General features: G+C 45.8%; 1 protein-coding gene across 1 annotated transcript in view; it reads left to right on the top strand.

Annotated features, from left to right (window-relative positions):
- The window catches only part of TRPV6 (transient receptor potential cation channel subfamily V member 6), a 79303-nt gene that overhangs the window by 37648 nt on the left and 24243 nt on the right, over positions 1 to 17412 (top strand). The window contains exons 2-4 of the mRNA XM_019527692.1: positions 13942 to 14039; positions 14275 to 14397; positions 16750 to 16890. Of these exons, the coding sequence (XP_019383237.1) occupies positions 13942 to 14039; positions 14275 to 14397; positions 16750 to 16890 (362 nt within the window). The remainder of the gene's footprint in view (positions 1 to 13941; positions 14040 to 14274; positions 14398 to 16749; positions 16891 to 17412) is intronic.

The raw sequence follows: 17412 nt of genomic DNA, 5'->3' as shown, positions 1-17412 counted from the left end.
TCCTGGCTCTGTATTGATCCTTTCCTCTTGTTAGTCTGTGGTTTCATGGGTGTTAATTGCTGCTTGTTAACTTGTTATCTTGGCTAGCTACTGTGTTACGCAGTCAATCATAATTCATTCAGGGACCTGCTCAATACAGAGAAGCCACTGTTCAATTCCTACCCTTGCTAACATTGTTACATGGTACAACTTTTAAACTTAAAGTACATTTGTTAAAAAGTTAAAAAGCATATAATACAAAACATAAAAGGGTAAAATGCCATGGCACATACAACAAATAGACCAATTTTATACCCATAAAAGCATCTACAAACTATATTTTTATTAAAAGTACACCTTATATTCTATAAAAATAATAATATAATAGAAGAAGAGGGAGGAAGGAAGAAAAGGTAGAAAAGAGCAAGCCCTCCCTTCTCTTTGGCAGTGGCCAGAAGGCTGGAGGGAAGCTGAGCTGGGGGGGAGGGGGAAATGTGGTCAGGTCCTGGCAGGCTGCTGAGTATGATTGGGAAGGGGTTTAAACTGCCACCCTGGCCTGCACGGACCCCAGCCAGGGTCTTTCTGGAGGAGGAAGGAGGTTTGCTTGCAGTACCCACAACTAAGAACACCTGCCAGGGGGCTCTGTACTGCTGGGGAGGGGGAGGAGGGGGAGAGCCTTGCTCGCTGCAGTGACTCCCTGACAGCCTGACCTGGCTTGGGCATGTGGGAGCAATCCAGGTGCACAGCTCCTGTGGCCACAGCCCAAGCCACAGCCACCTGGGAAGGGCCCTGCTCCTACAGCCTGGCTCTGCCATCCAACCATCTTGCTTGGGGCTGGCCTTGGGCTGTGGGGCTGAGCTGGACCAACCTGCAGGTGCTGATGAGTGTGGGTGTGGAGGGGTCAGGCCGGGCTAGACCGTGGGGACAAGGCCCTTACCAGTCAGCTGCAGCTTGGGTTGGGGCCATGGGAGACCTGCACCCAGATTACTCCTGGATCCCTGCACTCAGTCTGGGCCAGGCTGTTACAGAGCTGCTGCAGTGGGCAGTTTCTCCCCATCGTTCTCCTCCCCTGCCATGGGGTGGGAGGCAGGGGTGGGGCTGTGTGCAGCATGGCTTCAGGGCTCAGGGCTGGAGGGGCATAGTGCTGGGCCTTGCTGTGGGGTGGGGGGTGGAGAGGGAGAAGCCAGCCATAGGAAGCCCTTGGTGACTTTTTTCCCCAGCAGTACAGATCACCTGTGGCAGGTGTTCTCAGTTGTGTGCACTGCAAGCAAACCTTCCGCTCTTTACATTGTGCTGGTATGGGAGGGTCTGGACAGGGCTTGAGCAGGGGCTGGACTAGACACTAGAGAACATCTAGAGGTGCCTGCCAGCCCTGCTTTTCTGTGATTTCGCCCTCCTTCCCCACCTTCACCTCAGGCCCGGCCGTGGGGTGTGGCCATGCCCCCACTCTCGCTGCTCGAGCATCAAATGGGGGCAGGGAGAGAGAAAACCCAGACAGACCCAGGCTGGTGGTGGGAGCCGGGAGACAGGGGGGATTAACCCCCCCTTACCCCTCAGGTTACCCTTGTCTGGCCATGTCCCTGTTCCCCCCTACCCCGCTTCTGCTGAGGGGGGTGCTTTGGAGCAGGGTTTACCATCTCCACCCCCACCCCCATCCCCTTCTCAGCTATCCAGAGCAGTGATAGTGCTCTGGCTAGGAAGGAGAGGGTTGGGGCCAAGCCTGCTCTCCTGGAGCAGACAGCTCAGCCCAGCCTAGCCCAAGCTAGAGCTACAAAGCATCCTGGGATGCTGGGGGACTGTGAGTTAACTTAAAGCAGGAAGGGGTCTGGGACAGAAGTTCTATAAACTGGTTTGACCTAAATCAGTTAAGTCTGATACTACATTCAACCAGGTTTATCTTAAACCAGTTTCAGCCATTTTAAAAGTGGTTTATGTGCTCTGAACTTCTGTTCTGTTACAGGTTTAAGCTGGTTTCTGATCACTTAAACTGGTTTACATGTAACTTCTGTCCCTAGCTTAAGTTAATGAACTTATTCTCGATCTATATCAGTGTAACTGAGAGAAGACTGAGATAGTTAACCATGTTAGTCTGAACTCAGAAAGAAAGCAGGGTAGAGATAGGCTAACTAAACCAAAGATGCAGAGGCTTTCATGAGCTTGAGTTCACTTTATAAAATGTTGTCCTCTCTTTTAATTACATAGAAGGTATGTTTTTAATGACCAGCCTACAACCTGAGTACTGGAAGCCCAGCTTGTATTTTTCCTGCTTGCCCCTCTTTCAGATCCTATCCCTGGAAGGGCCATACACAGACTGGGAGGCTGAATCATTCTGTTTCTATTCATGAACCCAGGGTGTCTCCCAAATCAGAAGAACCTGACTTGTGTCAGCCATGAAGTTCTTCAGCCTTTTCTTATTTCCTTCAGATCTCTGCTGCTGCCCTGTGGCCATTTTGTTTCATTGCGTTAGATTGGATGTCTTTAAAAAAAAATGATTGCTCCATATTTTTCTCAAAAAAACACCTTTCTGGGTTGCACTGGTTCCAAGCTGTTGAACTGGGTTTCAGGTCAGGGAAGAAAGAAGATGTAGCTGAAAGGAGGAGGTGCAGTGATCTGAGGACCTCTCGCTTTGTGCTGAGTCCTGCTGGGTGTCTCAACATGGAGCAGTTTGGCAGTTTTTATGAATTAAAAAAATATGACTATTTTTCCTAGGTCAATTCAAATTAACTCAGATCTGCCACTTAAATATACTCCATCAAGAAGCACAGACCCAGGGACCTTTATGTGGAGGGTAGAACACATGTGGGTAAGGGTTCATAGTCCTGGTAGTGTTTTCATTCACTAATTTTTGCAGCTTTCTGGATTATAAATGAGGTTATAGGCACTGCAGCAACAAGCAAAGGGGCTAAAGCAGTGGTTCACAACCTTTTTAGATTCTAAGTACTCCTTGTTAGACTCAAAGCACCATTTGGAAAGTGCCAGCTCTTAGCTTCCACTCGTTTTTTCACTAAGGAAAGATAATAGACCAATTCTTCTGTTGCAAAGACCTCAGAAAGATTACAACAGGTCAGTCAGAATATTTCCCTAATTGAGTGGAATGCAAAATCCCTGGGTTAATCTTGTGAATCATGTGTAAGATATCTGAACACCTTACTAGTATTAAGCAGCACTCTACAGCACCATTTAAAGGATCTAACTGCACATCGGTTGAGAATCACTAGACTATAATGTTGGATCTCTTGTTGCAAAGTGTGGGGTGAACAGATCCCCCCTTCCTGTCCATGGGGTATGTGTGCAGCTCATGCTGGCTGAATTTCCTGTCTCCCTGGCAGCAACTACGTAGAGGAATCTTGGGCAATCTTCCTTTGCCTATATATTACTTGGGATGAGATGCAGGATAATTTGCATGCCTTCCAGTCCATCTGCAGGCTGCAGGCAGGTCTTGTTTTCTTACAGATTATACTAAAATATTACTGATCTTTTTAAGAAACTAGATTAAAGCATTGTGATAAAGAGCCAACTAGCATGTGTGCAATACTGCCCTTTGCTGGATAACATCTGAACCACTCAGCTGTCTGCCATATACTCTGTACTTCTACCAGCAGATTGATTCCCTGCTAGCTCAAAAGGGCTTTGAGATTCAGGTAGCCTGAGGTCTTTCTCACTGTGAATGTCATAGATGGTCTGAATTTTTTACAGTCCTTGAAATATACGGTAGTTTCGTGTGAACAAACCTGGAATGGCTTGCCAAACAATTCAGAGAGCTGTTCTGGCAGGGATCAGGTATCTGTTTTCTAGTAATAACTACAGTTATAAAATGCCCTTCCCCTGGCTGGAGTAATTGCAACACTGACTATAAAACTATCCATTTGCATTTATGACTGTTGTAACCAATACAGTTTTTAAAGCAGCCCTTTGCCAATGCACTCTGGATGCTGCACAGTATAAAATAAAATATTATCATTGAAAATATTGTCAGATGCAATAAATTTTCCTTCCTCAATCATAATGTTAATATATTATTTATCATCAAATATACCAGACAATTGGAATTATCTTAGGATGCTCAACAGAGCCTGGGTGAAATGTTCACATAGGAAAAGGTTGTTGCAAGAGTTAGATCAGTGATTCTCAGTCATTTTAGACTCAAGGCTCCCCTTGAAAAATGCCATCTCTTAGTTTTCACATGTTTTTGACTACTAAAAAATAACAGAGCAGTTCTTTTGTTGCAAAGAATCATTGGACATATTCTGATACTTTCTTGTGGGGCTAATTGAGAGCAAGGTACCATGATGCTGACAGGCTCATTCAAAATGCAGATAGAGTTATTGCTTTATGTCCACGTTTGAGACTGATGCAAGATTATTCCACCAGACTGAAACATCTCAAGCCATGGGACAACTGGTCTGCCCTGGGGAAGCTATTCCAGTCTGAGGGATTCCTCCTCACCACCTGACAGCTCATTTTCACCTCTGAAAATTATTGATCTCCCTTCCTACCATTCAAGCACGTGTAATCACCCATAAGGGTGTTCCTAATGGTAGAGAAGAGACCAAACTTACCTGCAAATGATGCTGGATACAGGTGGATCCTGGGGTCTACATGGGGGCTCTAGTTCTCACATCCAACGGCAAATAGTTTTGTGTTGTTCAATGTACCAAATAGGGTTTCCCTAAATTCAGGTTCAGAATACACTGCCACCACGGAGTGACCTGCCATAGTTCTCTCCCTTTGGCTGTCCTAGGGACATTTAATTGTTTCACTTTTCTGTTGGCAATCACTGGCCCGAGCTGTTTGTGTTGCTCACTCTGCATGCCTTCCTGTTTGCCAGTGGACATCAATACAAAACTACTGGCAGAGCATGTAGTGAAATAAAAGCACCTCAAATATGGCCAGGTCTGGTTTGAACGTGCTTGGAGGAGAGTGGGGGGAGTGGGGAATGGCAAAGGGAGATCAAAGAACCACAGGGCAGTAAAGGGTCTTGAGAGAGACAACACCAGATGCAGTTGGGTCTGACTTTGGAGCCAAACTCCATTTTACCAAAGATTAGGAATATCCAAGTGGAACAAGGTTCTTCATCTGAGTTGTTTAATGGTCTTGTGGCGATTCTTCTCCTGCCTTGCAGCTGCTGAGAGTTCCCCTCTGCAGAATATGTATGGTAAAACAATCAGGCTGGTGAGCTTTAGCTGCATCCCTACAACCTAAACACTGTTTCTCCCAGCTTTGCCTGTGACTGTGGTTCTTGAAGTGCCCACAATCAGTGCCTGCATCTGTCTTCCAGACTGGTGAAAGCCATGACAGCAACTTCTGCACGGCACCATGCATGGTGGTGTTGTAGGCTGTAAAGTCAGTATTGCCCTATTTTCCTTCTGTATTGGTGGGTGTATTCCTCTTCTAAGAGGCCTTGAAATAAATGATAGCAAGAGTTGTTTTCAGACATGTCTTCCCTTTTTCAGAAGTCCTTCTCCTGGCATGGCAGTGAACAGGTAGAAGGTCAGTGGAGCCTCTTTGGATGGGCTGTGTCGGTTTCCATCTGGTTCCCAGGTGTAACTAGATGACTGAAGCAGTTTTCCAGAGCCCTTCCCAGCCATGCAGGCAACCTCAAATGAGCTGGGACAACAGGCAGGAAATAAAAGGAAAAATCCCACCTGAACCAAGTCCTTAGGAGTTGTGTTGGGTTATGTCTCAGCTGGGAAACATCTTCTTGAAACATGCCAGTGGGAGGTGTGTCAAGCATGTCCTGACTGTGAGATGTTTGAACCACCTTAGCAGAAGCAGTGGTCAGCAGAGCTGGTTTGGGAGTTTATATCTGTACAGGTTTCCCTCACTTTATGTGGGTTCTGTATGTGCGAATTCACTCTTATGCAATGATCCTTTTCATTCCAAAAAATTGTTATATGCAAGGTAAATTCACTCTTACGCGATCAGAGTGGTGGAAGCCCACAATCAGCTGCTTTGTGCGGTGCATTGTGGGAATGACATGCACCAAAATATAATCTCCTGTGTGGATCTGTGCTCCTCACTCATTGTCTGCGACACGTGTTTTTGTAGTTATCATCCCCATTATGATAGTGCCCTGTGCTTGTGTGTGCTGTCTGCTGTTGGTGAGTACCAAAATTGTCTTGTAAAAGTGGTAGAAATGGGTCTGGGCAGCAGTACAATTGAGGTCTTGGAATATATCCCTGTTTGTTACATTGTAAAGTGGGTTGGTTCCCTTTACGTAAATTCAAGTTATGTGCTGTTTTCCAGGAATGCATGTACAGAATAAAGCAAAGGAAACCTGTATATCTAACAGCATGCTCAGGAAGCAGTCTGACCCCTCATGAGTATGGAGAGCAACAATAGCCTCTGGTATCATGAGTGATCCCCCTCTGGAATCTGTCAAGAGGGTTTGGACCCTGAATCACCACTGAGTCCCATGTACTAAGCAGCAGCTTTCCATGAAGCTCCAACTTTTATAGGCCCTCATGTAACATTCGTCATCAATGTTTCTACCAGTAGCACATTATGTGGTGTAATACATATTTGGCTGTTTGCTCTCACAACCTCTCTATACTGCATACCCTGCTATTGATGATGTTGGTGGAGGCAAGTCAGACAGGTGCCCTGCACTTCATGTGGAAAGAGCTGTTTCATGCAGTGGACCTTAGCTCCTTTAGGTCTTTTCTCTTAGTCTCTCAAAGACCCAAGTGCTGGGACTTCGCAGTGCTTGTCTGGAAGAAGTTTCATAGATTTTTAAGGTCGGAAGGGACCTCAGTAGATCATCGAGTCCGACCCCCTGCCCTGGGCAGGAAAGAGCGCTGGTTTGATTGTTCTAGATACTCTGCTAAGGCGTATTTGAGTATGTAACTATCTTTGCCTTTATTACTATAGTACATGTAATGGTTAAGAGGGTGGATAACAATTGTATGCAAGTGTGTTGAAGCCAAGAAGAAAAAGGAATTGGTTATGATAGCCTGAGGAAGTTTAGGTAGAGAAAAAGACACAGTTGAACACAAAGTGAACATTGGGAACCTCGCCTCACAATGGCAGGTCTATTGCCACCAGGGAAAGTGGTAGAAGCCCAGTCATTTGGAATATACTTGCACCAGGCCTGAGAGCTGGCAGTAAACAAGGATGGGTCCAAGAGATCATTCTTGGACTTACAAATTGGTGTCACCTTTCCTGGGTGTCTTTAGGAAGAGAAAATAATAACATAGGAATGTAGGACTGAAAGGGACCTCATGAGGCCAGCTAGTCCAGCCCTGGGATCAAGGCAAGATCATCCTTGACTAAACCGTCCCCATCAGGTGTATGTCAAGCCTGCTCTTGAAAACTTCCAGGGATGGAGATTCCACAACTTCTTCAGGGAGCCTGTTCCAATGCTTGACCACTCTCAAAGGCAGAAAGTTTTTCCTGATTTCCAGTTTAAATTACTTGTGCTATAGTTTGAGGCCATTGCCCCTTATTCTGTCCCCCATGGCCACAGAGAAAAGTCTGTCTCCAGCTTCTTTATGCTTACCTTCCAAGTCTTGAAGACTGTTCTCAGATTCTCCCACTCAGTTTTCTCTTGTCCAGACTACATAGTCCTACTTCTTTCAGCCTGTCTTCATAAACTGTGTATCATTTTTGTCACTTGCTTGCTGGACTCTTCACCTTCTCCTCTCAGGCATTGGCTTTTCTCTTGCATTTTTCTCCCTAAAAGTCATTCTTTCAAGCAGTGTCACCTCCCTCTAGGGTCGACACCATAGAGGACAGTTTGGTTGTCCTCTGTCCTCTAGTGATACGAAACCCGACCCCTTTATGTCCTCTATTTTATAAAGGCATTGGGTTTTGTATCACTGGAGGACAGAATAGCAGGAAACCAGAATGTCCTCTGTGATGGCCACCCTACCTCCCTCTAAACTTTACAGGCTTGCATGGATTGCAGCAGTTTCAGGTTCCTCCACTTACCCTTCAGGGAGCTGAAGCTGGAAAAGCCTGTGTTCTTTTAGAAAGTTCTCATTTCATTCCTTCCTGCCTGCTGGATAAGGAAGCCTCTCTCATCTCTAAATCCAGGGCTAGGGCTTCAGGTCACAGGTAAGAGGCACTGGCAAATTTGGGGAGAAGGGGCAGGGCAGGTAGTGCTTGGTTTCTTAAAACCATCCTTATGCCTTCAGACAGCTGCAGGCCATCTGAGCCACCTCACAGACAAGAGACCCCTGCTCATGACCTGAATTTCCATACTTTGATATATTTGGTTTTGTAGAGATTTTTCAATCTGCGCAAATATTTTTGGTTTTGGTGGTGGCATCTCTGAGAGAGCTCAAATGCATCCAACACGGAAGGCCAGCTGGCTTGTGTCAGCATCCTCTCTTTGCAATTGCCTCTTTCTCCCATTTCCCTCCATCAGAACCACAGAAACAACCTCAGTGACACCTGGGACATCTCTCGTCCTTGAATCCTAGCCAGGAGTCTCAAGCTGTTTAATGGGGCTGTCCAACTTTGAGCCAGTCTGGTGCTTTTCTCATGCATCTGTTGCATGTCTGGAGCTGGGAAAGGAGAATAGTGAATGCAATGGCTGGTGGATCTTTTCTTGGCTGGAAACTCTCCTGAGCAGATACCAGTATGGGATTCACTTCTGCTGCCTTCTGTTCTTTCTTCCTTCCCTGACCCTGCTCCCTTCTGGTTGTGGGGATGATACAGTGTATCCAGTTGCTAGCCCAAGAACAGGTTCAGCCCAGGCAATGGCAGTGTGGTGCAGACATCCAGCCTGCCCCATCCAGCACCAGCATTCCAGTTTATGGGCTTAGTTCTTGGCCTTTTTGGGTGAGACTGATGGATTTTCATGGTAGGAAAATGTCATTGTTTTAATGACATGAGCACATGTCCCCTTAAGAGCTAAGATGAGGGATATTTGTCCATTTTACACTAAGACCACCAAAATAACACCACTGTTATCTACTGTACATAACAATTCTGAATTCTCTCCCAGCTAGCTTTAAACTCAGGGAAAATTTGGGACTGCTATTATTTGGGAGAACAGCTTCTTTATTTGCTGCACCCTATGCCGGGACATTACATTGACCATATCTCATCTAGATTTCAAGTTGTCTGGCTTATTAGTTGAATATAATGCTGTTTATCTCATTGGGATTTTATTTTATACTGTTGCTGAATGTCATGCCTGAGATTTTATTTTAAAATTTCTGTAAAAACGTAGATGCTCTGTTTTTAGTGTTAAGATATTTTGGGTTTGTGGATGGATGGGGTTTTGGGCTGGGTTTTGTTTTTTTTTAAGAACCTAAGAATTGCCATGCTGGGTGAGAGAAAGGTCCAGTCCGGCCCAGTCTCTTATCTCCAGGAATGGCATGTGTTGAGTGATACATCCCCTGTCAAACCTTCCTAGTCCGAAGCAGATGGTTACATCCCCGACTGTGGTATTTAATAGCCCTGATGGACCTGTGCCCAATAAATTGGTCTAATCCCTTTTTGATTAGGCCTTCTTTATTTCATTACATACATTGCTCTCACCCTCATGCTCCTGCTTTAGTTAGCCTGAAACCAGGAGCAAAGGAAGGAATTCCTTGTCCTCGCAATAAATCCCCTAACTGATCTCTGATTCTCAATACATAGTGGTGGAGTGATGTATTCTGGAGCATAGTTTCTGTCTAGTTTTATTGTTGTCTAGCAGATTATGGAGGAGGGGTGTTTGTTGTTGCTGTTTGGTTTTTTACTTACAGAATTTTTCACAAGCAATTGTTCTCTTCAGTACTCAGCTCAGACTGTGTCTGCTTCATTTTCAGACCTGGAGAAGAACACTGCCTGCTCCAAAGCTTGTTTAAAACTCTTCCAACTATGCAGTTGGTCCAGTAAAAGATATCCTGCCCCCCAAATATCCCTGCATCTCTCAATAAGTAGCTTCCCAAAAAAAGGACTGGTTTTGTCCCCTCTTCTGTGGTATAGATTGCTTAATTTTGGTCAATGAAGGCATTCTTTTGACTGATGTTTGACCAAAGAAATTTGTCCTGAGCTTGTCCCTTTTCTACAGATACACTGTGACCATCCCTCATCAGCCCCAGAGGTGGACAGGCTGAGTTTATGGAGGCCAGAAAGAGCTGGGTGGGGGGAGGGTGTCTCAGTGGAGTTTTAGTTTGCTGTGCCCCAAATCATTTAAGGTGCATTACATTGCCGAATTTGCGACAGCAGCTGGAATTAATGCACAATATGCCACCAACACATGCAAACACCAATGCCATTAAAGCGGTGCGAAGGCATTTAACCCTCTAAAGTATTGTGCACACATGCCCCTTGTTTCGTCTACACATGGTCCATGATATCTGCAAATATCAGAAGGTGCAAATATCTGTGCGAGAGATAAATTAAGACAGAGAGTAGGGCTAATGATTTTTCTTTAGACAAAGGGGATTTTTTTCAGGTTGAGTATGGGTAGGGACCATGGAGGAAGGGTTTCCCCATTTTGGTCTGGAGCTCTGAGCTAGACCTGTTTTCTAGGATCAGGTGGCTTAGCTCCCAGGATCCATTTCCTTTAGTGTGTGGATGGGGACTGGGAGCTATGATGCCTCCCAACCTTTCTTTGAATGTTCCCTATAGACCTGTGGAGCAGGACAGTCACAGGGGGAGTGGGACCCCCACTGTGTTATTGGAGCCCCTGTGTGTGCATGTGTGAAGGCTTCATTTCCCCTTGCAAAGAGCAGCAGATGCCAGGCAACTACCAGAGACCCATTCCTGGATCCTGCAAAACAATGTAGTAGGTGTTACTGCTATATGGCCTTATTTTATAAGAGGGCAGAGATTGTGCAGCTCAGAAGACTGAAAAGATGGCTGCATTGGCTAGAGTGGTGTATAGCAGGCACTGAGCAGGCTTTTCTCAGGGCACCTAGTGTTGACCTGTATCCCCCTGCTCTTCCAGGGCACCTAGTGTTGACCTGTATCCCCCTGCTCTTCCAGCCTCGGGTTCTTCCCCGTAGTTGTGCTGTATCAAGTCAGCATTGAGGGGTAGACCCTCCCTTTCCTACTCCATTCCCTCACCTCAGGCAGCTGTGCTGAAGCCCCTGTATCAGTGCCATAGCGGGTGTGGGGGGAGAGCGGGGCATCTGCCCCGGTGCTGAAGCGAAGGAGTGCCAACAGGCACTGCCCAGCTGGGGCAGGGCGTGGGATGCAGCCACTTGAGGCTTATTTGGGGGGGCACAGGGACAGGGCAGCTCCTGCTGCTGTGTGCACTCCTTGGCAAACATGGTGGGGGAAAGAGCCCCCCCAGATCTGTGTGCACGGCGAGGGCGGGCTGCCGCTGTGGGCTTTGCCCTGGGTGCCAAACTGCCTTGCCACGGTACTGACCTGTATTCGGAATTACAGCTTCTTCTCTTGTTTTCTGGCTTGCTCCCGCCTGTGGTCCTGCCAATGACCTCAGCCCTGCCCTACTGTTCCTGGCCTTCTGAGCATGGCTTGTTGCACCTGGGGCTGCTGGAGGTGGCTCATGCGTGAAACGTGACTCCGCTTGTCATTAGTACATTTCCTTGGGCTACCACCTTGTCTTACTTAAAGTTAATAAGCCGATGATGAGGAAGCTGCTTTTTGGCTTTGGCAGGCGAAGCTGGCGGGATGAGTCCAAGCAGAGTCCCTGCACTGCCGTGTCTGTCTCCTCACATTTTAGTTAATTACAGCAGGCGCACTGCCAACCCCTTTTTCCCTTTAGTTTTTTTATTTGCATTAACAATGGTGCCTTTATTTTCAAACATTCCAGTGTGATCATTACACTCTACATTAAGATGGAGCTTCCTTGGCAGCTAATGAGAGCTCTGGGCAAATGCAGGGTTTGGCTCTCCAATGGCTTCCTCTTTGCATTCTGGGTGTGTGGTCCAGTGGTTAGAGCAAAACTTCAGGAGTGCAGATAACTTGGGTTCTGCTTCTGGCTCTGTCACTGACTTGCACAACTCATGAAATTACTCTGTGCTTCAGCTGCCAGATCTATCAACTGAAGGAATCAAGACACCACCTTCCAGAAGGTGTTCTGAGGCTTGACTCAATGACTTTGCACCCCACAACTATAGTGCTAAGTAAATTCAAAACATCATTGTTCTGCCATTGATGTCAGTGGGAGTTACTCATCCCCTCAAGTAAGAGAACAAACCTCCAGAGAGCACACATGCAGAGTAAAAAGGTGCTGTTTTATAAGGTAATGGGCTATCACAGTCTCCCTAATCTGGCTGGGCAGATTGTTTTCAGATACTGTCATTTTCTAGAGAGTCGTAATCCTAGCCACTCACCTGCAACTCAATCACAATACACGTTTCCCTTGCTTTATGTGCGCTCTGTATGTGCAAATTCACTCTTACATGATATGACCCTTTTTATACCAAAAATGTGTTATATGCGAGGTAAATTCACTGTTATGTGATTGGTGTGGTGGAACCCCGCAGACAGCTGCTTTGTGTAGTGCATTGTGGGAGTGATGCACACCAAAATATAGACTGTGCTCCTCGCTCATTGTCTGAGACATATTTTTCTGTAGTTGCCATCCCCATTATGATAGCGCCCTGTGCTTGTATGTACTGTCTGCCCTTGCTGTGGACCAAAATTGTCTTGTAAAAGTGGTAGAAATGGGTCTGGGGATCAGTCAAGTCGAGGTCTTTGAATGTATCCCTATTTGTTATATTGTAAAGTGGGTACCCTTTATGCGAATTCGAGTTATGCACCTTTTTCCAGGAACACATGTACAGCATAAAGCGAGGGAAACCTGTATGCTACCACACACAGCCACATCCTCTGCTGTCAAACCTCTCTCCCCAGTCTCTGGAGTCCCATATACCAAAGCCTGAAACTATTTTCATTAGGCTTGATCTATGGGAGCATTCACACTCGCACAGTGAACTCCTACAATTCTGTGTCAGGAAGCATGGGGCTCACTGTAAAAACTGAGAGTGATTCTCCGAAACATTTCTTCTTGTATTGCTCCAGAGTCATTGTCAGCAATATAGTGGGGATATCCCCACTGGGTCACAGAACTTCTTTAGCATCTCTTGTTACAAATGCTTGCTTTTTTGCTTGCCTAGAGTGTGTGAATGGTTTCCTTTACTTATTTTACTATTCCAGCCTGCATTCTACACTCACCTGGATTCCAAGGGCCTGCTTAGGCTGTCATTTTACACCCATGTTAATCACAAGTAACTGCACTGAAATCAATGTATTTACACCTGGGCAAAACTGGCGTGAGATCAGAATTGAGCCCAGAGTGTTACGCGGTGTCAGTCAACTGTGCATTTCCATCTGTCAGAGAGAGATAAGCATGGTTGTTGGCCCTCTGCTTTGACAAGAGTTACTGATCCGACATACCAGACTATAACCGTATGATTTGCAAGTGAATTTGAAATGGAAATTGAGCAGTTTGTAGTCATCCAGAGAATGTATTGAACTCCACTTGCATGTTCAAAAGTAGCCTGTTGGATGGGCTGTGGGCTTGGCAGCATGGGGATCAGGAGTAATTTGACACCTGTTACTTGACAAAGTCCAAATATCAATGATTTCCAGACAAATATTGTAAGTGTTGTAGAAATTACCTGGAACCATAAGTTATTAGCTGAGCCAGAATTATATTCCCTTTGTGAGTGCTGAGGTGAGGAAAGCCTGAGGAAGGGTACTGTGATAGCCAAAAGCGTGCCTATGTCAACACCAGCCATACAACTGGTCCAATAAAAGATATCACCCAAGAATTCTTGCTTCTCGTATTTCCTTTGTGATATCTTTTGTCAGGACTACAGTCTTTCTGAAAGTGGGCTGCACTCTCTTTACTTATACAAAGAGACTGGTCCACTGAAAGTGCACTGCTCTTGGGTGTGCGTGTCTGTCTCAGTCTGTTAACATTTCCCAGTTGCGTGCTACCTTGGTAATAAAACACTGTGTTCTGTTTTGAAGGCTCTTTTTTTGACGTGGCAGAAATCCTTTCCTATGTGTAATAAGGTGGTAAACTACCATTTTTTCTTGCTGCAGGATCTGGGAGTCTCCCCTGCTTCGAGCAGCAAAGGAGAATGATGTTCAAGCCATCCAGAAGCTGCTTGCTTGTAGTGCCTCTGATATTCATCAGAGAGGTAGGGGCCACCCTCCACTAATTAGTGATAGATAGGTAACCTGCAAGGAGATGAGGCCCTGGGACTGGAGGTAGGAGGTTAAAAATGTTTCCAAAACCATAGCTGAAAGTGACATTGCTAGGTTGGGAGAAAAGTGGGATGCCCTGAGATTTGTTCCTTTTGGTAGAATGCTTCTCTGCGAGATTTGCAGAGGAATGTATGACCCCCACAGAGATATATGACCTTCTCTGTCTAGGTGCCACAGGGGAGACAGCCCTTCATGTGGCTGCGTTGTACGATAATGTGGAGGCTGCACAGATTCTGATGGATGCTGCTCCTGATCTCATCAATGAAGCCATGACATCAGAACTCTATGCAGGTAAGAATGCCAAAGTGAGCGGGCAAGGGTCAAGAGCCCTGGCTGGGTGTAATGTGATACAGTATCTGTGCCCATGTTACATTTGTTTCCATATTCTAAAGAGCTCTTTATAAATGACCTGTTGGAGGAGTCATTTTTTACTGCTCCATCACAGCACTTTCAGTAACCCTTAGGTTACTTTGATTCCCAGTAGGGCTCCAGGAACCAGAATTTATGCTATGTGCCTTTGAAATAGGTGCATGTAAAAATTCACTTCATCCTGGGAGGATATCCTCTTATCAGCTCCCACTCAGGGCTCAGTGAGTATGCCCTGACTCATAACTAAACAGAGTCAAGTTTTGCATGGGAAAACCTCCAAGTCTAAGTGTTGTGGGAAGTAGTATTATTTCACAGGAATATAGGACTAGAAGTGGCCTCTTGGGCTGTTGAGCCTAGTGCCCTGCAGTTTGCAGGCAACCATGTATCCAAAACGTGTCCTAAAAATCATGCACTTTAGTTCCTCACACACTACAGCCACAAAGCAGCCACAAAGTGCCACAGGACAGGCAAGGGCACTGCTGATTTCCTGCCACTAAAGTTAACAGATTAAGATATGGCCGGATGGTCTTAGGAAGAGGAAGGTGTCTCTCAATGCAGAAGCAAGGAACAAAACCCCACAATCCTTTGCCAGTCTGACTTGACAGAAAAATTCCTTTCTGACCCCAAGTCTGATAACTGGTCTGACCCCAAGCAGAAGATCAAGGCCCTCCAGCTAGGTATATGATAGATTCCTATGAGCACCAGGCCACCCTATCCTAAACTCCCACCTCTGGCTGTGCTCCTATGTCCAATGATTCAGAAGGAAGTGAGGAGGGAAAGTACACATGCAGAAGTCAATAAAGTGTGTCCTACAGGCATCAGCAGAAGCCCATGGGATTTCCAGACACCTTTACTATGGAGATTGTAAATGTTTGACTCCTTATATCAATCCGAGAACATTGCTGTCCCATTACACTGTCCTTTCCATAATCCTGTCAAGCTTCACCCTGAAGTGCTTCAGGTGCTTTGTTCCAACTGTGTTATGCAGAGAGCTATTTCAATCTTTGGCAGCTGATGCTGGTCCATCTGCATTCGAACTGAACTTGGTCCTGCAGAAAGTCAGGTTAGTGAGATCTGATACAGGAAGTGGGGAGAATCAGGGAAGAAAGCTGTCCTCTGAGTCATGCCTAGCCCCACTGCCTAGTCACATGCTGTTAGGGGAATGCAGTGCTGCCCCATGGTCTTTGAAAAGAGACGTGAAGCACAGGGCATACATGCCTGACTATTAATCCCACTGTCTGGAATAAATTTCAATTTGGACTTCATGTTCTACCCCAGTGAGTGCTCGGTGGAATATTTCTGCACCAAGAGCAGTGGTGGTATTCTGCATTGCTTAAGAGTTGCCCCCTCCTTCCCCTAAAAACAGGCTGCACAAAAGAGGGTGTGTGATCTAGTGGTTTGAATAGAGAACTGGGAAGTAAGCGACTTGGATTCTTGGTTCTTTGTCTGTTAGTGAGCAAGTTGTTTTGTTTCCCTGGGCCTTGGTTTTTCTATCTGTAAAAGAAGGTTTATGATTTCAAGCTCCTGCACATGGGTGGAACAAGGCGTTGATTTAATACTTTGCAAAGTATTTTGAGCTCTTCAGATAATGGAAAGTGTTACAGATATGTACAATATGAGTAGGACCACAACTAACATTAACAAGACACCAAAACGTGTTAATGAGAATTGGGAGAAGGAACTATGGTGCATGTTGTTCATGTTCAACAGCAGCCAATTCCCCACCTTTGGGCTAAGAAACTAAGATTGTGTTCAGGAAAAATTGGGTGCAATTCCGTTAAACTGGCCTGAATCTAAATCATCTTCCCTAAAGTCACTGTGCCGTCCATGTAAATAAGATAGAGCATGGACTGGGGTTTTCAAAGGAGCCTTCAGTAAATTAGACACTCACATGACTCTGCAATTCCTTGGGAAATCAGTGTTTGAGGCCCTTGGAAAAACCTGTCTTTTCCCAGTTGAGTTTCTCGGTTATTCACAGTGGCCTACATGAGACACTTAATGCGCAATGGCCTAATAACACCTCGGAGTAGCACGTCACAGCACAGACAGTGCTAATATGGTAGAGCACAGTCACTAAAAAGGCATTCACTGGTGTTACTGTGCATTAACTGTAGTTACTGTGCATTTACTTAGTGCTTCATTAAGCAAGTACTAAATTAAATGTGCAGTAACTATTGCACATTAATGAACGTATAGACATGGCCAGTGGGATTGGTTTCTGGGTCTTTTAGTGTGATGCAGATAGCACTAAAGAGGACTTTTTGTGTGTTGCAGGTGAGACCGCTCTCCACATTGCAGTGGTGAATAAGAGCTTCAGCCTGGTGAAGGCAATGTTGGACAAGGGGGCTGATATCAATAACCCACAGGCCACGGGATACGTCTTCAGGCGCAGCAGCCACAACCTCATCTACTTTGGTATAACACCATCCGTAGACCTCTCCTGCCCCCAGATTCTTCTTCACTGTCCCATTTGGGGTTCTATGAACTATCTGGGTCTATTTCTGCCTGTTCCCTCTCTGCCATCCAGTCATCTCTCCGCTGTCAGTGAGACCTCATGTGCTGTGGAAATGCCTAGGTACAGAACGTCCAGGCAATCTGTACCCTGCCTGGAGCAGCATTTCAGAAGTCCATTTGCCTATGTAGATGCATCCTACATCTCATCCCTTGCAGTTGGAACTGAAGTATAAATCAGTGGAGTGATGTCTGTCTGAGTCTGCAGGCAGCCTAAAACTACAGCTCTGAAAAGGACCAGCCTGGAAAAGACCAGTCATTTTAAACATGGAGCTGAGCCTGGGATCTAATTTTGGTGATGGTCACATAAGAAATGTAGCTATTTCCCCGTTGTCCATTCTAGCAGCTCCTATGCTAATCCCAAATTTTCTCAGGTTCTCAGAGTACCAGATGTTCGTTCCCACCCCCCCACCCACCCACCCCCAG

Source organism: Gavialis gangeticus, unplaced genomic scaffold (genome assembly GCF_001723915.1).
Source record: "Gavialis gangeticus isolate Ggan-Ray unplaced genomic scaffold, GavGan_comp1, whole genome shotgun sequence".
Classification (NCBI taxonomy): domain Eukaryota; kingdom Metazoa; phylum Chordata; order Crocodylia; family Gavialidae; genus Gavialis; species Gavialis gangeticus.
The sequence above is the reverse complement of the archived record's forward strand: the minus strand, read 5'-3'. Positions and strand labels throughout refer to the sequence as shown.